The sequence below is a fragment of the Musa acuminata genome, chromosome BXJ1-4, assembly GCF_036884655.1.
Source record: "Musa acuminata AAA Group cultivar baxijiao chromosome BXJ1-4, Cavendish_Baxijiao_AAA, whole genome shotgun sequence".
NCBI lineage: Eukaryota > Viridiplantae > Streptophyta > Magnoliopsida > Zingiberales > Musaceae > Musa > Musa acuminata.
Window position 1 is genome coordinate 41050769 of NC_088330.1, and position 24590 is coordinate 41075358.

Sequence of the window (24590 nt, forward strand, 5' to 3'; positions counted from 1 at the left end):
GGCTTGGACCGATTGATTTAGGCATTGAACCTAAATCTGATTTATTAAAAAAAAATTATAGACTACTCAAGAGTAGAAGAGAGAAAGATAAGTTTTGAGAATTTTGTTAGACAATTAAGCGGTTAAATTTCGTCGGTTTTAGCCTAAATTTTATATGAATAATTTTTACAACAAACTCTACGATCTTAATAGTGTTGATCTATAGTTTATCCTCCCTACGATACTTTTTGCTATATATATTTATATATATCACTTGAAGATTAAAAATATAAATATTTAAAGATATCTTGAAGATTAAAAATAACTTAAAGATTAAATAAATAAATATATATATATTTAAAGATATCACTATTAGATCCAAATGAATATATTCTTAATACACGAATAAAATATTATATTATTCATGATATTAAAAAGAATATATTTCTTATGTTATATATATTGATTCAATAACCATTCTTAGTAGAGTTGAAAAATCTTTTTACTTCTCAAGAATCGTTAGCTTATCAAGTGAGGGGAGTTTCTGCTTTAAGATCATATGAAGATATCATTTTCTTTTAAAATGATAAAGATAAGAAGGACAAAACTAATAGTTAACCATAGTCTTCTTCGAATAATAGTATAAAAAAAGATTAAGTGTTATAAGAGGAGCAAATTAGGTCAAGAAAAAATATTATGTTAAGATTAAAGAAAAAAATATTGTAAATAAAATGAATTGTTCCAATGCTATTGATAAAGATTGTGTTAAGTATTTTATAGCTAAAATTCACATATCTTTGTCAATACTAAAGAAATGATATAATTATCATGATAGATATTTCATGGAGAAGAAAACTATTATCATAATCTTTTTAGGTATAAAGAGTGTATACCATATTCTACTAGGTATGAAGAAATTTTTTTTTTCTATTACAAATATAGTTGATATTAAAAATTATTATTATTATTATCCTAATAAAATCAAGTTTCTTTGCAACATAAAAGAATAAAAAATAAATATAGTATATACTAGTAAAAGGGACAAAGATTTATATATTTTGTTAGTATATAACTCTTATGTTGATTGGATGAGTACAGTGCATCAATCTAGAGTTAGTCATATAAATTTTTTGAAATTAAAGATTATGATATAGAAAACTCTAGTTAATGATCTTCCAAATCTTATTACTTTTAGTAGTAATAAAATTTACGAAAACTATCAATATAGCAAGATGCACAAGCAACCTTTTGATGGATCACTTTGAATGTGTAAATTTTCCTTCGGGCTTATCTTTCCTTGCCAACAACAAGAACTACACTTGAAAAATCATATGTAGCTTCCCTTCCAACTGTTCCTCACATAAATCAAATGGGTCTTACTCAAACTTTATCAAATTAATAAACTAATTATTTTAAAGTGAAATAATCAAAGCATATTAAAGTTGGCTATTAATCATGCAAGAACCATTAATATTATAATTGAACATCATTTCAATTATAATTTAGGACTTATCTCCATATTATATTTTAAAGAAGAGTGTTAAGACTTAAAGTATATCTTTTCGAAGATTTTATATTATTATCTTAAAAAAATAAATAAATTAATTAGATAAAATTTTTAAAATAAAAAGCTCTTAATTTAAAATTTTATTTTACACTAATAAATAAATGACATCAAAATATATAATGTGATCCAAGTCTAAATGTTTAGGTTTGTAAGGTTAAGTCCAAAAGTAGTTTCAAATCATGTGTAAACATTTTTTTAAGAAGTTTTAATATTTTTTTACTTTATATTGATTTCATGTTTTTTTATTTGATTTCATCTTGGACTAATAATGCTTTATTATTAATTACACTTTATGCAATCTTTTACTCACTTCACGACTGGACATCTCCTCCAGAGGGAACTCCTTCGACTTGGGAACGAGGAGCGAGAACACCAGGCCCAGGAAGTTGGTCGAGACGACGAGGAAGAGCGCGTTCCGGACCCCGATGCCGGCCAGATAGCCCTTATCCCTCTTTGCTGGGTCCCTGCTCTGCGCCGTGTAGAGGAACCCGAAGGCACCTATAATGGCCCCCGCCTTGCACGCGGCCACCGAGATGCCGTGGCATGTGGACCGCAGCCGCGCCGTGAAGATCTCCGCTGGAACGATGAAGGTGGTGCTGTTGGGCCCGAAGTTGGCGAAGAAGAAGGTGAAGTCGTACATGACGACGAAGCTGATGTGGTGGGTGGTCCAGTGGTCGTAGGGGATGGCGAGTTCGAGCATGAAGGCGGTCATCATGAAAAATCCCATGACCTGGATCCAAAACCGCCCGATGACGTCGATGAAGGCCACGGTGAACCATTAGCCCGGCACGGTGCCGCAGAGCACGATGCGGGTCTGCGCCCGGGCGATCCAGAACACCTTCTCGATGGCGTTCATGGTGGCGGCCTTCGGTATCCACCCGATGGCGCTGAAGATGTCCTTCTGGAACAGGTTCTGGGTGTAGAAGGCGATGTCGAGGAAGAACCAGGTGGTGGTGGTGGTGCCGAGGAGGTGGAGGCCGTGGCGACAGACGAACTTTCAAGTACTTGAAAGTTTTTCCCCCCTTTTTTTTGGGTCTTTCTACAATAAGATTTTTGTTTGACTTTTTGCTCGAATTGGCTGTTGTTTGACTTTCTGTAATAAAGTCGCTATTTCTTTTTGCTTTCTGTCGTATTATTTATTGATAATAATTATGTTTGGTCTTACATATCTCCATTCTTAAAATATATCCCAAAATTATATTCGTGATAGATTGCTAACCAAAGCAAGTTAAGGGGCTTACATTTTCTTTACGTTTGGAGCAGACATAATAATTATGTTTGGTCTTACATATCTCCACCCTTATTATTGTTTATTTTGTTTATATTATCCCGATTTTTAGGATACCGTTCTGCTGGCCTTTCATTTTGATGAAAGTTAATTGGTTTCTTATTATCGCTTTTTTTATATGGAATATTCGCTTCATGATGATTCATCATTCTTTTCTATCATTACTCTAATAGTTGCCTATCACACAGAGAGAGAGAGAGAGAGAGAGAGAGAGGATCACAGCTCAATAAGCAGGACAGGAGCTATTAAGCCCAATACTTTTGGCTTCCGATTCATCATCCCATCTGCAAACGCACGACTGAGACAGGGATGACTGCCGTGTTTGATTCGTAAGGAAGGTGGGCTTCTCAGTAGATTTACTTCCTCCGACAAAGAACTCTCCTTTCCTCCATCTACTAACTTTCAATCAAATCATTCCATGCCATCAAGAGAATCCAGAGGGTGGGATGGGAATCATAAACATCAAGCAGCACAACTTGCAGCACTGGTTTCGCTGGGATGTAGTCCATGCAAGTGCTTCATCTTTCCGGCGAAAGATGCAGTGTGCATCAGCATTGTGGATCAAAGACCTTCGTCTCGGTGACATTACACACTCTCACCTGTGCTGCAACCTGATGAACCTACTGGCTCGAGTTCTTTCAGACGGAGAGAACCCCTCACCGGTATTAAATACACAACACTTTCCACCATAAATCTCTCTTAGCAAACAGATAACAAGAAAAGCTGAAATTGTTATGCGATTGCAGCACTAATTAAGAAGACATGAGCTGAAGGAGCATAAAAGGGGAGGCGAACTTACCGAGTGGGCAGTGACAGCAGCTGCTTCATCGATCATAGTCGCTTATTGCCAATGCAGCATCATCAAGATTCCCATTTGCAGCAGAGAGCTATAACTCAGTACATGTGAATCTTGATGGTGCTACACCGGCAAACATCGACTGTGTGAATCACATCCCACATCGCCGATCGAAGGAAAGAAGAAGAAACTGCAAGATAGATAGAAGCTACCCACGAGAGAGAAAGAGGATCATCTCTCAAGTTTGGATCAGATCGATCCCAAAGAAAGAACACAAAGCAGCGCAAGAGGAACAAGGAAGAGGAAGAGGAGGACGAGGAGCAGCAGCAGCAAGCAAGCAGATAAAAGCTCTCTCAAAGATCGTACGTAGTTCCCCACCACCATGAACATGACCTAAGCTGACGTGGGGCACCGCGCCATGATAATACGGTCGCGGGCCCAACCTCGACAACCAGTCAATGGTCTGGAGATGCCACCCAAATCCCCCCTTCCACTGCCTTATGATCTCCCTCCTTCTCTCTCTTGCATTACGGGAATGGAAATCGACATCATGAAAACAAAAGCCTACATCAAATATATCAAGAAGAACGCGCCTTCTTTCTGTTGTAAGATCACGAGAACTTCCATCTTAATAAGAATACAACTCCCTAAAGAGCTAGAGAGATCTTATGTTGTTACTGGGACATGCATGCTTGCCTCGTATCCTCCTAATACGATATCTCCATGGTTGCCCGTATCCATCACGTTTGTGTTCATGGATCATGCATATCTAAGACCAAGATTTTTCTCTAATGATCTGCCTCCACCTGCACCTCCCTCCCCCTCCCCCAACTTTATTTCACCTGGAAAAAGACTTCTCGGTCAAATGGTCTAACAAGCCAAGCACGGACATTCTTGACTTGGCCATTCAATCGCTGAAAGCAATTACCATTGGCTTGTGGCAGAGTTGTTCTTCCCCCTACTGCTAAGGAGACAACTACAACAGATGAATCCACCGTCAGAAGAAATCCATCGTTGTGTCTAAATTCAATGGTTTCGGTGATACTTTGACAGCTATGTAAAGTATTGGGAGTGTCGCGTTCCACATATCATGTGATTTCAGTGCTGAAGACATTGACTATATACTTGGAATCACACCAAACTCGCTAGCAAATGAACATAAACAATCGGAACCATTTAATCCTTCAGATCCAATAGTTGCCCACAACGTAAAGTGATCGACAACTTGTGGAAATTTGAAACAAAGATCATCATGCAGAATCATTTCACAAAAAATAATGACACCTATTAGCCTATCTTTTTAGCTCTAAGCAGTCTAAGCCAGTTAATATATTGACTAAATCTGCTCGAGATTCTCTCAATAGATCAACCGAGAGTGACCAATAGAACTAAAAGATTTATCAGTCCTCCGATGACTCCTTTCTCCGAGCTAATAATATGCAGTATACATGCACTCGACTGTCACATGCATGACACGAATAATCCAAAGATATATTATGCTCGAGAAAAGGCACTCAAAGCCAGCTTAAACTATGGAGACAAGATGCATTGTGCTCTTTGGAGTTTCTGCAAGCAGTGGAGGCATACTTAGAAGATCCGCTTGCAATCTCCGGCTTCTCCGCCGGGTCAAACTTGGCCGTGTTGACTCTCCTCGAGGGACAACGATATCTGACGCAGGAACAACCGAGTCCAATCACAGGTTCTCTGAAATCTAATGTAGTGTAGGCCGGCCAAATTTGATGTACCCCAAGAGAGAATCCATGAATAGTATATTGGAGCTCTCGCAGTGTCACGCTTAACAAGGACTCCATAAAGGCGATTTGTACACGTCGTGGTAATCTCTCAGTCAAATTAGTCCTACATTAAATGTAATTAAGTCTCAATTAGTATATGCGTTATATTTCATCAAGTATATCTCACGTGGTCTCGAGTCTAGATGACGACAAATATGACATCGATACAGTAATTGACGCTGTCACGTAATTGGCCGTACCACCTCTTGAGTCCCAATCCAAATTTCATGTGATATGTTGAGATCATAATGCTCCCACTAATTTAGTTGATTCATATTTCTATGTGTTAGGCCTTGTGATGGTATGTCATAATTCGAAAGTTTAATGCCTTTATGCAGAGAAAATAAAAGGAGTAAGAATACATGTGTGTAGGTATATAAGAATGAATGGGATATTGATGGGCCGGGCCGAACCAAGGCGGGTTTTCTTGCAATGTAGATGGGCCGGGTCGAGCCATAGTGACACGTAGACGCATACGTAGAGATAGTCCTGGATACGGGGACAGGATATCACGCACCGATACGGTATATTGCGGTTTATTTCGTTTTGAACCCGAGAAAGCGGTGCGATTGCTTCGGTACCTGCGGCGTCGGTGCCCTAATCTAAGAGGGGAGAAGGGAAAAAAGAGCGAGGATCCGGCATTCTTCCTCAGCCATCACCCGTCGCCGGACGCTGAAGGCCCCAACCACCGGCAGCGGTAAAGAATCCGACGTTATCGCCCGCCGCCGGCCACGCAGCGCCGGTATCCGCTCTTCCTCCCTGTTCTTCTTCCTTTTGAGATATCTTCTCCATCGATAGTATGCCTCCATCCATCCAGATGGAGGACAGATTTCGATGGAGGTTCCTGTTGCGTTTAGGCGGGCGTTTAGATAGCAGTCTTAATTATTTTCTTTCCATGCATGCATCGTGTTTGTTTGATTGCTTTACTTTCGTTTCCTGTTCTATCTGCTAGCTGATTTGTGATTGGTATGTCTGATATCGCGTGCCTATTATATTCAACCAGAGATTATTCGTTCATTTTTTTAAGAAAAAAATGTTTCTTTTTCCATACTGTTCTTTACGTAGTTTAGGACCAGACGCTACTAAAATACATATTTTATAATCTTTTTATTATCAATTTATGTTAAGAATGGAGCATTCTGTAGTGGCTGTTGTCCTATCCTTGCCGAGTTGTTGCAAATTTCATAGGGCAATAATAGCGAATATTTTTATTGGTGATACCCATCCCTTTTTTGTTACTTTGAATTGCTTTTTGGATGTGGTTGGTTTAAGTTGTTTTTGAACATTCTGGTTTATTGGATATCACTCGACTATTTTTGAGTTTATGTGCTGCGCATTTGATTGAGCAGATTAATCATTTCAAGGACTTTATTCTCTTCCCTCATTTGTTTGAACTCTTGGGAGTCGAGGGGGGATCACGAATAATTGGTTGTCGTTTAAAGGTTATACTTTGGCAAGTTACTACATGTATTACATTGCTTTTACGAAGTTACTCACTTATTTTAGGCAATGCCTGCATGTAAATTTGCCATAGCTGGTGTTCCTGGACAATTGTTTTGGCTCTAGAGACTTGATTTACTGTATGATGGCCCAATTGAATTAATTTTGATTGAGGAAGGCTTTGTTGATGATGCTTTTGAAACATTATGCATGCATCCCACCCATAGTGCCAAAGACCTGTTGGCTTCTGTTTGTTTATTTTGGTCCGTAGCTATGGTTTTATCTCTCTTGATCTTGGGTTCCCGTAGATGAGGTTAGTATTATTTAAAAGCTGAACATTATGATTAGATGCTAACTGGTATCAAATAATGCTTAGTTGGCAACAACTAGATTAATGTTTCTTCTTTCTTTTAGATATATTATCTCTTTGAGATTTGTCATATATATCCAGATGCTTATTTCATTTTTTTTCTTGAGATTTAATTTTTTTGGGTGCACCTTATAGTTTATCAATGATTATTGTTTACCTTGATAAGCATGGTGATTCAATTTCCATACAGGCTCATTAAGCCAGTTTTTCTAAATCATGGATTGTCCAAATGGAGATGATCATGTAAGTGTTATTTTTTTTACTTGATCACTTTTTGATCAGCCTGTTCTGCCTTTGAAAAAGGAAAAAAAATTATGGTGCAGGAAGGAGTCAGTGTTGTTGGTTTTGAAGTTCCAAGATCACCTGATTCAAGCTACAGCAACCCCATACCAGGAAATGAAGATGAAGCTCGAGAACCTCCACTCGTCCCTCCTCATCTGCACCATACCTTGCTGAACTATTCACACAGTCAAGACGATCCAGGTAGTCTCATAGCGCCTCAAAATGTGATTCTCAATCACCTCTACATAGAGAATCAAGATGGCCCAAGTTCTGATGTAGCGCTTGGAATCACCCACCGTTTCAGATCGAAATACGTCACAGTTGTGCTTTATAAGCCAGTTCGGAGAAGGTGAAGTTGACAATTGACCACTTGTATCTCATTTGTTGATTACTTTAATATTTAGGAAAGCTTTGACAAATTCACAAGCAAAAAAATCCCATTCCGCAATTGCTTTTCTCAAATTGATTTGATTCTCCTTTCAGCTCCTTGGGTTTGAGATGCAGCTCTGTATAATCTGTAGTTAATTGGTTCTTTTTTTGGATTTTATTTTCTTCCTTGTACAACTTTTAAAGTATTTTATTATATCATTCAAATCAAGTAAAGCTTTCCAAGCAACGTGCAGAGTTTGCAGGTCCGCAAGTGAAAAGGTTTTGCTTGTCTCTCTTATTAGATTGGTTCAGGTTGAGGGTTTATGGTGGAATCACCTGTTTCTCCATGTCAAAGGAATCCATCCATATATCTGGGCTCCTACACAGGCCCATATCACAACCACCACAGCCAATAGGATCATGTGGGCCTGCAGCCTGGTGTCTGGGACCCACGAGTACCGGCTACTGTCTCCAGGTGCAGAGGTACTGCCACCATCACTGACAAGGTGGTGGAAACGGAGGTCTCAAGTCATTTGATCCATGAGGGATCTCAGACCCACACGCAGAAGCTATAAAGAACCACCAGCATCTCTGTTCTCTTTCAGTCAGCTCCCTTCCTACTCCCCTGTAGGCCGATGAAAGCGAAGGACATGGCGACGTCGAAGAGCGAGGAGAAGAGCTTGCCATGCCCATCGTTCTGCCGCCGGTGTCGATCGCTGGTGAGGGAACAGAGGGCTCGCTTCTACATACTCCGGCGATGCATCGTGATGTTGGTTTGCTGGAGAGACAGCGGCGATCTTTGACACCACCGTGAGGAGGAGTATACATGTGTATACGCAGTAGTACTACGCATGTGCTTCGTATGTAGACAAACTTTAGTTCCAGGAAATGTAGTCCATGAGGCCATGCAACTTGTGCATAACCATGCAACATGATCAAGCGATTGATGGTGCAGATGTTGTTTACTGGTAGTGTTTCGTAGGTCGTTCCAAAGACGAGCTTCTTCTATCTTTGCTTCTTGATTCGGCCTGCAGCCTACTTTCTTCATCATCACTTCTTTTCCTGTGTATTCGTGCATCTCTGTATTCTAATTCTGCTATCTCTGACTCCAGAAACGATAGATCTTATCGAAAAGAGAAGATTTCTTGTAGTATCATTACTTGGTCCGAAGAACATCTGCGGTCGAGCCTCCCTTCACCGTGAAGGAAAAATGTAATTGATCTCTCGCCTTATAGTTTTGACAGCCCAATGATCATCCGAATGGGTGTAATGTGGAATTGCTGTACCATTCGAATGATCTCTCACTCGTTGCCTGCTGGCGAAGGTAATGGATCATCATCTACTCCCTGTCGTTCTTCAATCTATTTAAACATGGATGACAGTTCAAGTGAAGCTAAGGAAAGAGCTATTTGGTAGAACATCATGTACTCATCATGTGGATAATGAAATGCCTTCAGGTTCTTTGGTTGCAAGATGTTATCATGAATTCTTAGATCGTAACTCATGGAAGGATGCTCGGGAATCTCATTGTTGGTCACACAGTCTTATCGAAGGCTTTATTGTGAGTTGCTCGCTGTTTGTACGATTTAGTACAATAATAGCAACTGCAGTTATCAGGACAACTGGAATGGAATAAACAGTGAGCAATTATTTAGTCCTAATAGTAAAAATAGACCATTATTACCTGAACTGTGTTTCACTATTTTGATACATCTTGCATCTTGAATGATCAGAAAGTACAGGACAATTGATAGAGAAAATATTCATCTCAATCAGCATAAAAAAGACTAAAGACTCCGTTAATAATCAGATCATACGGACATTAATCTAATATAAAATATTTTTAAAATATTATATTTATATCATAAAATATTTTTTTCGATTGTGTCAATTATAAAAGGTCTACTAGATCGCGGTAATCAAAGTCGATCAGTGTTTGTTACTGAACTTGAGCATCGTAAGAATCATGTAATGTTGAAAATATCATGTCTCTAGCATACACCCAAAGGCTTCTTGTGCATAAGGGTCTGAACCAAGTCGAATCGATCCAAACTGTTGCCAATAATAATTAAGCTTAGAGAAATATATCTAATATAAAAGGGAAAACCTTGTGACCAAAATGATCAAAACACTATGAGGGGGCTGATGGGTTTTGGCTAATATAATTGAGTCAGCATCAAATAATTGACATGAGAACACGGGAGTTGTTTGTGAGATACGGATGCGTGGTTAGTAGGCAGTTTAACTTGCAAATGTATTATGCGAAGAGCACTGGTACCTGTTCTTTTCATAGTACAGGGCGGAAACATCAAGTGCCATTTGCAAATGACGGCTGAGTGGAGCAGAGATGGCACACGAATCCTAAGGATCAGTCAGGTCGAGGTTTGCTACAATGTAGGAACCTACAGACCTTCTGAATTCTGTCCGATTATGGGACCATGACTGTGATCATCGGTAGCAGGTTTTGATGACGAGGGGTAAGTAAAGAGGCTTCGGTCATGAACAGAGAGTGGGAGCACTCTTGGCCCATTGCGTGCACCTAAATATCTGGAGATGAGCTAGCTATATTTATCTCCTCAGGTACGTTGGGTCGATTCATCGACGACTAATACTCCCAAGCAGTGGAACAATCGCCTGGGTCATGTGATGATGGCTGCAGCTGTGAAACCCGTTCGCATAGGTTTACTACCATCACCGAGTCACAGCGGAGTACGGCCATGAACCAGTCGCATGAAAACACGACGAGAACGGAAGTGGAAGTAACGTTCGATCGCTCTCTTTCGCCAAAGTCAAAAGGTGTGGGCAGGACGTGGGACATTTCGTGCATTAAGAGGGGCATAATATATGAATGGGCCGCAGTGCACGTGTGGGGTGGGGGGATGCGATACAGTACAGGTCCCGAATAATGGCGTTTAGGCGACCTGTCACAAGGTTTCTCCTTGTCACTCACTCCTTCCCTGCGATACAAACTTAACGGGGAAGGACAGGGCGTCGCAGCGTGACTGTCGACTCTCACATCACTCGTGAATTCGCTGCTCCCTTGTGGATCCCCTCTTCAACAACCTCTCTTTCTCTCAAATGCGTTGCAGCGACAAGGGTGTAGCATTATATGGACGGTAGAGTGGAAGTTGGCGCTGACGATAAGCTTGCTATCGATATGAATGTGGGCATAGGTTCATGCACTTGCCCAGGGCGGGCCTTCGTGTCTCCCAGTTAGCTTGTCGAATACACTATTATTGAATGGCACAACACGATGGAATGCGCTATTTGTGTTGGTGGGTAATCATGCAATGCTGGGGTTGGTACCACTCTTTGCCGGCTCTCATATCCGACACTCTGCTGCAACTACGAGCGAGTCGAAGTGCCAACCTTGGATTAATATAAGTAGTTTGGCAGGTTGCATCAGGAAAAGAATAGTGTGCATTCGAATCCATAAGTTGATATGTTCTTTAAAAATATTAAGTAGCATCAGCATCCATGTACACAAACAGTGAGGGATATCTCAGTTCATAATTCCTGACAAAGAAAACAGCGTGAAGAAGTTAACTTCGATATGAAGGAAACAAATTGACGCACAGAATCCCATGGTTTAATTAGACGTGACATGTTGGATAGAACGAATCCACGTGTCCTCAATTCTATTGAGAACCACAAAGGCCATTTTGCAGAGTCCGAAATGGCATAAGCTATGCGGGCTGTGAGTGAATGTTTCAACAAGACAGAAAAATTTAAGAATACAAATCATCATCGTCGGCAGCAGCAGCTGACGTCGCAAAAGGGTCTGATCCTGTGGCGCCACCTGCAGCTTCGGAACGCTCAGAAAAGCGGAACTCGCTTCCGAACCCCCTCGACTGCTGCAACGTCTGTGCAAATGCCTGGTACTTGCGAATGTCTGCGTCACTCACACTCCTGCGGGCAAACTTCATCGATTCCTCAAAATGAGCAGCCTTGATCTCTGCTACTTCATCAGCCTCGTCTTCCTCCATCGCCTCGGGATTTTCACTCTTCTTCCTCTCTCTTTCAATATCCTGCATGTTAGGATAGAGAAAGCCATTTTAAGCCCGAGAGTTTGGCCTAATCAATTTAGAAAATTTTGTAGCATCCGCAAGCAATTATAATATGATGAAGATAGTTGATATTCATGCTGTCAAAGTGCTGGAGGTGGGCCTCTGTAGTGTAACAAGAGTTATTTAACAAGACTTAAGGAGCTAATAAGAACTATAAGGCGAACGTAGATAAATGATATCAAGACACAGGTTTATCTTTCTTGTATAACATGCACAATTTGCATCTTGACTAATGAGATCACATATACAACAAAATAAATGTATATATTACTTAGCATCAGAGACAGAATAATAAGATGAAAATGGTAATATTTCTGAGACGTATGACTTAGTAAACTATTGAATTATCAAGTGGATATCCAATACTTCCTCAAAAAGAGAGGAAAAAGTCAATGCCCGATACATTCAGGCAGCCATGCAGATTTTCCAGGAGCCTACCGAAAAGAACTATTATTGCAGTTAAACTACTTTAAAATACAGTCCCAGAAATATCTAAAATGCTCAAGGTATATTATATTGAACCAAAGGAAAAGAAGAGACAAATGATGATGCGCAGAAGCCTACCTTTTCAATGTTTTCTCTAATGGCATACTTGCACGCACGTTGGCAAATTTCTGTAATATCGGCACCACTAAATCCTTGAGTGTACTTGGCAAGAGCCCTCAGGTCAACATCTTTCGATACAGGAGACTTTCTCAGGCAAGCTTTGAATATTTGGTGACGAGAGGCCTCGTCTGGTAAAGGAATATAAATCAATTGGTCCAGACGGCCTGGGCGAAGTAAAGCAGGATCTATGATGTCAGGCCTGTTGGTTGCCCCGATAATAAAGACAGTTTTCTTTGCGTTCATGCCATCCATCTCTGTCAGCAGCTGATTGAGAACCCTATCAGCCGCACCTCCTGCATCACCGACACTGCTGCCTCTCTGATATAGTAGTGGAAAAATGATTTAGTGTAGAACATACAATAAAGAAATGGCACAGGTTTGATGGCAATGATGGCTAACCTGGGTTGCAATGGAGTCAAGCTCATCAAAAAAGAGCACACATGGTGCAGATTGACGGGCCTTATCAAAGATTTCACGTACGTTTGCTTCACTCTCACCGAACCACATTGTCAGCAATTCAGGACCCTTAACACTGATGAAGTTTGCTTGGCATTCATTAGCAATTGCCTTAGCTAATAAGGTCTTTCCACAACCAGGCGGTCCATAAAACAAGACTCCCTTGGAGGGTGACATCCCAAACTTCTCAAACTTTTCAGGATGCTCAACGGGATATTGTACAGTCTAGGAAACAGCCCAAAAGGGAAAAAAAGAAAAGTCAACCAACCTTGTGAAACAATTATTGTGTTAAGAAAACTACTATAACCATTCAGCAAACTACCTCTTGCAGTTCCCTCTTGACATTGTCCAATCCACCAATATCATCCCAGGAAACATTTGGCACTTCAACGACCTGATAAATATAACCATCATTTTACAAGTTAAATATATATCTCACGGAAAACAAAATCAAGCACCAAGTTCAAAACTTGCAAGACATAAAACATGATACACTCCATTTGGGTTTTGGATGCATGGCAAAAATCACAATTTTCAATAGCAAAATACAAGGTGCCAGTTTCCCATCCAACTTTAGTTAAAAATTCCAACTTTAGTTATAGAAGTTCTGCGTGTATAGAAGTTCTGGAGTTGAAAATTCCAACTTTAGTTAAAATTTTCCTGTTTCAAAATTTCCCATCCAAAACCCTTCCGACAACAAATGCTTGATAACGTAACACCAAAAGATAACATATTTATGAAACAAAGAAAAGATGAAATCACAGTTTTGAGACATGAAAGGACCAAAGCAAAGCTTACAGTTTCACGGAGAGCAGATGGATTGCTTGAGCCAAGGGCAGTCTTAAAATGTTCATTTGTTACAGCCATAGAGTTAAGAATCTCAGCATCAATAGATTCATCCTCTAGATCAATTATGTCCATCTTTTCACGTATACACTGGAGAGCAGCTTCAGTGCATAAAGCAGCAAGGTCAGCCCCTACGTATCCATGAGTGTCCTTAGCAATCCTTTCCAAATCAACCTGAATTGAATGGAAGTGTCATTTATTACCAACCAATATACAGCATTTACTATACAAAAGAACAATGGTCAAAAGAAATGATAGACAATGGTCAATTACATCTTCAGATAGCTTCATGTTCTTGGTATGGATCCGAAGAACCTCCAAGCGCCCAACTTCATCTGGGACTCCAATGTCAATTTCCCTGTCAAACCTTCCAAATCTTCTCAGAGCTGGATCAATACTGTTTGGCCTGTTTGTAGCCCCAATAACAATTACATGAGAACGAGATTTTAGTCCATCCATCAACGTCAGAAGCTGAGATACTATACGCCTCTCAACTTCCCCATTAGTCTTTTCCCTCTTAGGAGCAATGGAATCAATCTCGTCAATAAATATAATTGATGGTGCATTTTTCTCTGCTTCTTCAAAAGCTTTTCTCAAATTGCTCTCACTTTCACCAGCTAGCTTTGACATAATCTCTGGGCCATTAATGCAAAAGAAGAACGCTCCTGTCTCATTTGCAACAGCTCTAGCTATCAATGTCTTCCCAGAACCAGGTGGTCCATACAACAAAATACCTTTTGGTGGCTTGACACCAATCGACTTGAACAATTGTGGGTGTCTAAGAGGTAACTCCACCAGCTCTCTTATTTGAGCCATCTGTTTTCGGACACCTCCAACATCATCGTAACCCACCTCATCAAGCCTATCCTCATCCTCCCTTTTTACAGGCTCTCCCTCACAGAAAATCTCCGTGTCAGGAGAAACAATACAGTACTCTGCAGGATCTGTTTCTATGACCTTAAATTCAACACTCCTCATACCTCCCCTGACAAGGAAAAGATCCCCTTTTCTAACGGGACGATATGCCTCCAAAAAATATGCTGCATAGAAAGAAATCAAGAAAATAAGAGGATCTAGAAAACTTCACAACACCAGAACTTGTGTTAATGGATGAACATGGAAACATTGAGTCAGCCTGAATGACCTACACCCCAAAACAACCAAAACAAATTGCAATCAAGATATCAAAATTTTCATATGTACTCAATGGAACCATAATATCATGAACTTCTAGTCACATGCTGGAAATAATTAGAATCCGTTTCTCTTTATCACATCACGGGGCTTGTCTATCGATCTTAGTCTTAGATAAATGGGTGGTAGCCACTACGTCAAGAGCAAATCTCTAATCTAGAGAGCTGTAGAAAGAGAAGATTGCCTTTTCCTCGGTGAGTTGAAGGGACTCCTTCGCTTAAACCAGACCTACCCTTTTCTCTTTAGAAACAAGTAGCACTTTACAGATATAGAGTTTTCAGATCTTATTTGTATTAATGAGCTTACTAGTATATTAATAGTGATCTTGTAGGGGTGTGAGTTATTATATTCCTAACAATGGACAAAGTTTCTACTTATCAACTGTTGATTTACTTTAAGACATATAAGATGAATGTCGACTTTTAGATATGAAATCACCAGCAATGAGCCTTGGCCTAAATTGACAATTTTATCTTCTCTCATTTTAAGTTCTTTAATATTGTACATCCTTAGATAATTATATTTGTAAGAGATGTTCCCTGGAGATGGTTCATTACTTCTTATTGTCTATTAAAACCATTATCTAGCCAGGAGAAACAGCATCATGAAAGCAAGACAATGATAAAATTTAGCTCAAAGTCAGGAACTACGTTAAAGGATGTTTCAATCAGTGTCCAATTAGCAGAATGCACCTCAAGACAAAGTGTCATCATCAAGGAGTAGCATAGAAAATCAGGCCAAAATGCCATGAAACAAACATGAAGACAGGATCAGGGTCACACATGTATGATCATGCAGCCAATGGAACATGATAAGCATAGGCAAGAAAACAACGAAGCATATATCTTAAATGAAACAATTCTGCTTTAAAAATATTAATACAAGCTCATGGCAGCCCTACCAAATAAAAGTACTTCAAGAAATTTAAGCAATGAGAATCAGAAGCAACAGTGGTGTGCCGCCTAAAGTGCAAGAATATCATGTATCTAGATTCTAGAAGATGACAGAAAATGTTAACAGCAAGGATTGAAGTTCTGGAAATGTTCAAGATGATAAAGTATGTTACACCCAACGAGAACCACATGAAATTCTCCATGTTATGAGCATCAAGAAAATAAAGGCACTGTTTGGTTGGTTAGCTTATCTACTAAAATTTTGGAAATTAAGACTGCAGCTGATGATCGTACGAGAAGCTATAAGAACAAAGGAAGCATACAAAACTGCTCAAGTTATAGAAGAAACTAATAAAATTTGCTATCATGCTGTGAAAATCCATCATAAAAGCTACTTAATTGTTTGAACTTAAATGTAATTTCCCTAGAAAATGCATAAAGTTTTAACTCATAGGAGACAATGTCGTATGCTTTAGTAAAAGAAATAGGGTAATGATTAACTAATGTAAATAAAGAAATCTATAGTGGCTTACTTATCAAATTTCAGTCCAATAAGTTTATTATCACTACAATTGGCATTAAAAACTAGCTTGAGGTTCTACCTCTTCGTACTAATAAAAAGTTACTACGAATGTTACAATGATGTTCCTGAAAATAGAGACGGCTATATCACAATCCAACATTTAACAACTTTTTTAGATCTCTTCAGGTAACAAACGAAAGGGGTCACTCTTCTGACTGAAGAGTTAAACGGCCTAACAAGTTGTCAAAAGTTTTCCAAGAAAAATCAAAATATGAGACAAAATATTCTGATGTTAATAAAAATACAGATTACAAACAGTTCTCTTCAAGAAAAGATTAAAAAAAACAATGTGTTAGAATATCATGTCACATGATTAGTTACGGTTTCTTTCCTCAAAAGCCATATTGTTGTGAACAGTACTGTCCCACTTCGTCAGTGTAATAGAAAATGTTAAGGAGGCATCAACCTTCAAATAGAATCTGGTTAGCTAACATGGACAGATCAAGGAAAACCGAAGTATTAAAAATTAAATAATGTTTTCCAAGTAAAAAATTTCAGAAAACTATCTATTGGTCTAGAAGGATTAAAAATAGAAGTTGTAACAACCTTCACATATATTATAATAAAGACAATGCTACAAAAACCAGCAGTCTAAGACAAGAAGCTCTTAGTTAACTTATCAAATGCTTAAAGGAGAAAACTCACGCTTTAAATATGCATCAAAAAGATTTCCTGTGACTCCTTCAATCGTGTCATCAATTGGCAGTATGTGAACACGCTTCCCATACTTGACGTTTTGACATTGATGGACCGATACAACATCCCCAAGCCTTACCCTGAGGTTTGATCGGACAACCTTATTCATCCTGATTTTTGGCTCATCGCATGTATCATCAGCTAGAGCAATACAGATGGTATCCCTTCTTTTCTTTCCCTGTAGATAACAAATATCGGATAGAAAATATCAATTTTAAAGAACTAAAGTCTAAAGAGAACACACGGTCTTGTGCTCAAGTTTCCTAAAACCATATGAATTTCAAAAATCCCCCATCTATGACACAAGGCTTATCTGATCAAAGGTCATATGGAACTCGGTTTTGTCATGCAAGTAGTCAAAAGCACAAGCATAAGAAACCAAACGACATTACGGTGTCATAACCCTAATTTCTTGCAAAATGTTCAACCAGTTGGGCTATAACTGAGGTTTGATTAAGTAAACTAAACATTTCAATAGAGAATTACCTCATCAGAGCACACAATCCCTTGATAGAAACCCTAATAGCTTACATACAATGCAAACCCTAGATCTTAATAGCTTACATAAAATACAAATCAAAGAAAACAAAGACAAAGAACGGGGTACCTTCAAGAGTATGGTGTCGCCGCGAAAGAGTTGCAGCTTCTCCATCGTCTCGGGATTCATCGACACCACCGAGTTATCATCGTTGGTCGCCTCATCCACGATCAAACGGTTAGGCGCCTTCTTCTTCTCAAGGATTGCCGTGCTATAATCTTTCTTACCCTTGCTGCACAAGATTTCCACCCCCAAATTAGAGAACCCATACAAGTCCGGATCAAACCCTAAGAATCCAGATCAGGAACACCCGACCAAAAAACCCAACGAGAAAGGAAAACTCACGGATCGGAAGAGGAAGCCCCGCCCTCGTTCGCCATCAGATCGAGATCGAGAGGAAGCGAGAAATATCCAAAGAAACGAACCCGAAACGAAGGCACGGCGAGGAGTCACTTTATAGCCTCCGATGGGAGAGGAGAGCCGTATTCGTGCTCCCCAAGAAATGAGCTGTTCCTTTCTGACACGATATTATTATGCGGTCGAGTAGATCCACCGTTCGTGTTGTACATCCGCGGACGCGTTAGGATCATCCGGGCCGTTGGATGTCGATCATCACTGTGTCTCCAACTAAAAGAGAAGATCATGACCGTTTATTTAGACGCCGCTCGAGCGACCGGTTTGTAACTTTTGGGCCTTAATTGCGACGGTTCAAGTCATGCCACAGATGAACCCTTATTGGGCCTTATTAAGCTCGGCCCAATTACGGAGTGGCGAGCTAGTCAACTGTGTTATGTGAATAGATGTGTTTAGTTGTAAGTACCATATACGGTGAGTTAGTTTGGTTTGATCTTGACCTAAAGGTGATCATCCAAATAATCCTTGTGATAATCCTATATAAGGTAGTTGATACGGCACAGAGGTATCTGAGGTGGTCTTCATATGACTTTTGAGTATCTGATGTGATCCCGAGATTGGGCTAAGATGAAATCTGGCTCCTTGGTGGATTTCTACACAGAGGTTAGCATCAGAGAGAGTATTCCGACCAACTCTTCTAACGCTCAAGTTAGTTTCTAGAGTTGTATATAGTATAAGGGGTTGTTTGGATAGAGATCCAATCCTTGGGCCGACATCAGGAGGTCAGCATTTATACCTGACTAGTTGATGGCCTCAACGCCCCCCTTTTGGTTTCTTGTCTACTGGAGCAATAGGCTCGAATAACCTCAACTTATCTGACATGGGAGGATTTAGGGTCTTATTTTGTGGGTCGAGTTTTTCTCAACTTATTTGTCTTAGGTGCATTGGGCTTTATGCCTCCATCATAGTGAATTTATCTTGCCGTGGATTGAGTTTTCTCTTCATCATGATGGGAATTGGTAATGTGGGTTGGGTTTATTTGACCCACGAGCTTCGGGCATATTTGGTCGAATGTCTCCGCATTAACGGGTACCAGCGGTGTAGATCGGGTTTTGTCGACTCACATGCCTCGAGCACATTTGGCCCGAAGTTTTCACTAAAGTTAATTCATCTTAGCACTAGTCAGATTTCCTGACTAACACACATCGGGCGCATTTGGCCTAAAGTCTCTACCGTAATTGATTCATCTTAGCACAGGTCGAGTTTCCCAACTCATTCTCGTCGGGCACATTTGGCTCGAAGTTTCTACCATAGTAGATTCATCGTAGCACGGGCTTGGTTTCTCGACTCATATGCCTTGAACATATTTAAGCAAAAGTGACTATCGAAGCTGATTCATCTTAGCACGAGTTGGATTTCTCAACTCACACACATCGGACATATTTGGCTTAGAGTCTCTATCGTAACAAATTTGTCTTAGCACAGGTCAAGTTTTCCAACTCACGCACCTCGAGCACATTTGGTCCGATGTTTCCATCATAGTGGATTCATCTTAGCATGAGTCAGGTTTCTCTACTTATGTACCTTGGGCACCTTTGGGTGCATTTGGCATAGAGTCTCTATCGTAGTGGATTTATCTTGGTGCAGGTCGGGTTTCCCAACTCATACATCTCGAACATATTTTACTCGAAGTCTCTACCATAGTAGATTTGTCTCAGCACGAGTCGGGTTTCCCGACTCACATGCCTTAGGTACATTTAGGTAGAAATCTCCACCAAAGTGGATTTGTCTTAGCATGAGCTAGATTTCTCAACTCACACACGGACACATTTAGCTTAAAGACTTTATCATAGCATATTTGTCTTAGCACAGGTCAAGTTTCCCGACTCACGCACCTCGAGCATATTTGACTCGATTTTTTCATTATAGTGGATTCATTTTATCATGGGTCGGCTTTCTCTACTCATACGCCTTAGGCACCTTTGACTCAAAGTTTCTATTATAGAATATTTTCTCTCTTTTTTGTCGTGATAGATCTTGGGGTTCCTATTGTGTTGGACCTTCAATTTTTTTTTTTTTGCAGTAGAGGATTTCTTCCCTTCTCCATTGTAGTGAATTTCTTCTTGTTTCTACCATAGTGGATTTTGGGGTTTTTGTCATGTCCAGCCTTCATTTCTTCTCTCCGTCATAGCGGATTTCTTATCTTTTTTATTATGACAGATTTTGGGATTCCCTCTGTGGTGGCTTTTTAATCATTCTCTCCATCATAGTAGATTTCTTCCCTTCTCAATCATAGCAGATCTCCAGGTTCTATTGTGGGCCTTTAATTATTCTCTATGCCATAGCGAACTCCTCTTCTTTGTCATTGCGGATCTAATATAACTAGTTTTTGAAAGCAATAAAATTCTTTTTACTATAAATTTAGTTCATGTGTAAGATACAACTTGCAACCAATGTGCTAGGCCATATGAGCCGAGCCTTGCTCCAGGGCGGCCCCCTCTTGCCCGCAATACTCAGGGCTTTAAGGATAGAAATTTTTCAAGTTTGTCATGTGTCAAGTTCTTAGCAGTGCGACACTTTTCATTGTCTTAAGGTGATATGTTTTATCTCGACAAGGTAATGCTTCAACTCTTTGAATAACTCCTAACATACCTTAATCCATAAAAAATTCTTCGGGTTCTTCAGTGCCCGAAAGAACGGTAGTCACTTATCGCCCAACCGTGATAGAAACCAATTGAGCATTATTGATTGTTCCGTTAATTATTATTTCTCTTTCATAGATCAAGGATGATAAATCTCGGTTATGGTGCATACCTTCTCAAGGTTTGCATATATTCCCCTATGGTAGATGATAAACCCGAGTAACTTTCTAAAATCAACTCTGAAGGCACATATTAATTTTTTTCAAATTTTAAAATATCTTGGCTAGATTTGTCAGTATGAATCAACCATTCTACTATTAACTATCATATTGTTTATATACACTTTAATGTTCCTCCCAATTTGATGCTCGAACATTTTATTCACTATTTTTTTGTAGGTTACCCCGGCATTTTTTAGCCTGAAAGGTATAACTGTATAATAGTATACACCTCGGTCGATAATAAAGAAAGTGCATTCCTAGTCTTAGGGTGTCATTCTAATCTGATTATAGCTTGAGAACACTTTCCATAAATGTTAAGAGCTCATGACCCGAGGTGGCGTCCATTAGTTAATCAATCTAAGAGAGAGGATAGCTAAATTTCAGAATTTGTTGATTTTGGTATAGTCAACATTCATTCTATAATTTCTATTAGATTTTTTGACTAGTACAACATTGGAAAGCCACTGAGGGTACTAGATTTACTAATAAATCCTTCCCTTAATAGCCTATCAATCTTGTCGCTAACCAACCACTAGCATTCGGGAGAGAACTTGTGAGGCCTCTGCTTCATCAATCAAGCGTTGAGGGATATGTTCAAGTGGTGGTGGGCTACATCTAGATCTATGATTGTAATGTCTTTCAATAACTAGGAAAATACCTCGATTTTTTTTTGTAAAGGAAGTTGATAAGCTGTAAACACTTCTCTTTGGGAAGCATCATTCCAACCTTGATGACCCGGTCGGGACAAGTCTTATCCAATGGTGCCTCGATAAACTGCTCCATCAATAATTCATCAAATTTAGCTTTTTTCGATAGTAAGAGTATTATCAAATAGTATTATCGGGGACTCCCTCTGGTTACTCGACTCCTTGATGTTGGTCCTCATTGAGAATTTTATTGATAGGTAAACACTAGGACCTTCAACCAATTGAGAGTGAGTCGGCCAATGATTGTATTGTATACCACGGGGATGACAACCACTATAAACTTGGTCATTACTATCTTGGAGTAGGGTTTCTCACCAAATATCCCCTCCCGAGACGTGCTCGTCGATAATAATGCAAATTTGTCTTTCCACCGGACCTTGCGAGCAAGGTGAAAGTTCTCGAGGTTTCTTGATGAACCTCCTGAGGTGCTCCTGATGAATAAGTTCTTTGATTTACTCTTTCAAATCTCGACACTCTTTTATGTCATAATCATAATTTTAATAGAAATAATAATATTTCAATTTACTCCTTTTCTCAAAGGGTATCCATATTAACAATGGGTCTTTCAAGAATATCTTCATCTTTATTTGCAAGAAGACATCGGTCCTTGTTATGTTTTGGGGAGTCGACCAAGACCTTAGGTGAGATATTTTCTAGTCGACCCTGCTTCCTCTATCGTGCCAAGCCCGAGACCCTGCTTACTTGAGATCATTGTTTTCACGATTATGTACAGGTTAGCTCGCTAGAGGATCTCGAGTATCATTATTGGTGGTATTTCCACTAATAACCAGAAAAAACGAGAAGGCTAGAGGACTATCATAAAAGCTTGTATCACGAGGGAGGGGTGGGCTTCTTGCATGTCTCATATTTCACTAGTGAACTGCGCGATGAAGTTGGAGAGGGTTTTGTCCTTCCTCTATCTCGGCTCGAGTAGCATTATCACAGATGGCCTTAGGCGTATGTTCCCAAGTTAGTGAAGTTCATATTCTTTTGCGAGTTGAGTGAAATAATAAATAGAAAATGACTTCAGGCAACTCTATCACTCTTTGTCAAGCCCCTTAGCATCGTTGAGAATGCTCGACACATCAGAGCATCCAATGCACCGTATAATGATATTTAAGCATGGAAAGCTATGCTCTAATGGGTCAATGATGTCATTTGAATGTCTCCAATGATGGGAGGTGGGGATGTGTGTCGAGATTGGTTTCTCGATGATTTGAGCAAATGGAGAGCGACTTGAGGTGAGATCATCTATATCTTCCCCTTTAGACTATTGGAACTCTTGACTCATTTCATCCAAGTGCTAGTCCATCTACTATATTTGGGCTCTCAAGGAGTCATCTATTAAATATGTTGATTGGGTCGCCAATTTGAGTATGGTTGGGCCCTAGTGCGATGACGTATTGAATTCTAGAATCTGGGAGTGAGGAGCCCCCTCTGCCAATAGTTTGACGAGTCTGAGATAGTTATAAGCATTAGTGTTGAGTCAATTGGGGGGACCTCGATGGACGCAAGTGTCAGCGATGGTTGAGACATTGGCCACGATTGCAATAGATGCATAATTTATTGAGCTAGCTAGGGTGGGAGCAGAATAATTGCTTGCATCATGCCCGTGAGCTCCTATACTTTGTGTAAAAGGCTTAGGAATACTTTAGCGGGACAACCATATGTTTCGACTTCATCCTTAGAGATGAGAGCCCCGAGTCGTTGAATAGATGTCAGTACTACCTAGCTGTCTAAGTAGAGGTGGATGCATCCACCTAGGAAAAGGAGGGCAGTTACCCACCTTATATAAATGTACTATGGTTGGTGGTAGAGTTTTCTTACTAGAGCCCTTGTTGAGAAGGTTCATGGGTGGATATTGCTATGACATTCAAGGCTCTCCTTCTAGTACCAAAAAATTAAGAAGAAAGTACTATCGACCATGAGTTAGTCCAGCTTGGCCTTGACCTAAAGAAGTAGGGGCATCTGAAGAACTTATGTGGTAATCCTACGAGGCGATTGATATGACACCAAGGTATTCGAAGTGGCCTTCGAGTGGCTTTTGAGTGTTCAAGATGGCCCCGAGGCTGGGCTGAGATGGAATTTGACTCCTCTATGGGTTCCTATACAGAGGTAACATCAGGGGAAGTTTCCTGACCCGATCCCTTCGATGCTCAAGGGGTTTTTGGTGAGAGGTTCGACTCATGGGTCAACATTGGGAGTCAACCTTTATATCTGATCGGTTGAGGGAATCCTCTATAATAGCCTCAACGAAATCATGACAACCCTCTCCCCTCTCCCATTTTCCTTTGGTTTCTTATCCACGGGGGTGACAGGTCCAAATGGCCTCTCGTAGACTTTTGCCCATAGAGGTCGATAGTGAAGGAGCAAGCTCGAAAGACCTCCCATGGATTGTTGTCCATGAGAGCCAACAGAGCCACCCAAATGATCTTCCATGGACTATAGTCCACGAGTCGACATACCATAACCACCCTCACCTCATTGGTTGTCAAAATACTTTCTATCAAAATATAATAGGCCCGCCCTCTCTATTAAGATATATTAGGCCTAAAACTTGAGCCTCTCAACAAAATGGCCCAAAAATAATCTATATGAAATGAAACATGTATATGTATATTAATTCCTTGCGAGAGAGTAGATATAATATGTTCTTTATTTACTAATTTACATTTCAATTTATATTTCATCAATATGCTCTGCGGGCTCCACAACAAAGATGCCGTCGGTGCATCTGCGACTTTATATTCTTTCTGCTCATCACACAGTATCCAGCTGTGTCACAACACAATGTTACGAAAGACTATCAAATAAAAACACGTTAATTTGCACTTCCTCTGCTGATTTCTGAGTCCATTTGCAATTTGGCATCCTATGAACCATGAGAACAATTGCCAGCTAAA

The 24590-nt window shown here is 39.9% G+C and overlaps 1 protein-coding gene and 1 pseudogene across 1 annotated transcript; both read right to left on the minus strand.

Annotated features, from left to right (window-relative positions):
• Positions 1 to 1829: 1829 nt before the first annotated feature.
• On the minus strand, positions 1830 to 2402 carry LOC135672219 (inorganic phosphate transporter 1-2-like; annotated as a pseudogene).
• A 9016-nt stretch (positions 2403 to 11418) lies between these two features.
• Positions 11419 to 18266, minus strand: LOC135670512 (cell division cycle protein 48 homolog). The gene is made up of 9 exons (XM_065178661.1): positions 18109 to 18266; positions 17833 to 17995; positions 17175 to 17403; positions 14133 to 14899; positions 13812 to 14033; positions 13336 to 13407; positions 12957 to 13238; positions 12516 to 12875; positions 11419 to 11912 (listed from the first exon to the last, which is right to left on the minus strand). Exons 1-9 carry the CDS (start codon positions 18141 to 18143, stop codon positions 11613 to 11615), a joined length of 2430 nt encoding a protein of 809 aa, XP_065034733.1. The 5' UTR covers positions 18144 to 18266; the 3' UTR covers positions 11419 to 11612.
• Between the last annotated feature and the right edge of the window lie 6324 nt (positions 18267 to 24590).

Coding starts and splice junctions, on each gene's coding strand:
- LOC135670512 (XM_065178661.1), bottom strand. CDS start 18,143: ATGGCGAACGAGGGCGGGGCTTCCTCTTCCGATCC. Junction 17,996..18,108: donor GGGGCTTCCTCTTCCGATCC/GTGAGTTTTCCT, acceptor AATCTTGTGCAG/CAAGGGTAAGAAAGATTATA. Junction 14,034..14,132: donor ACATGAAGCTATCTGAAGAT/GTAATTGACCAT, acceptor CATTCAATTCAG/GTTGATTTGGAAAGGATTGC.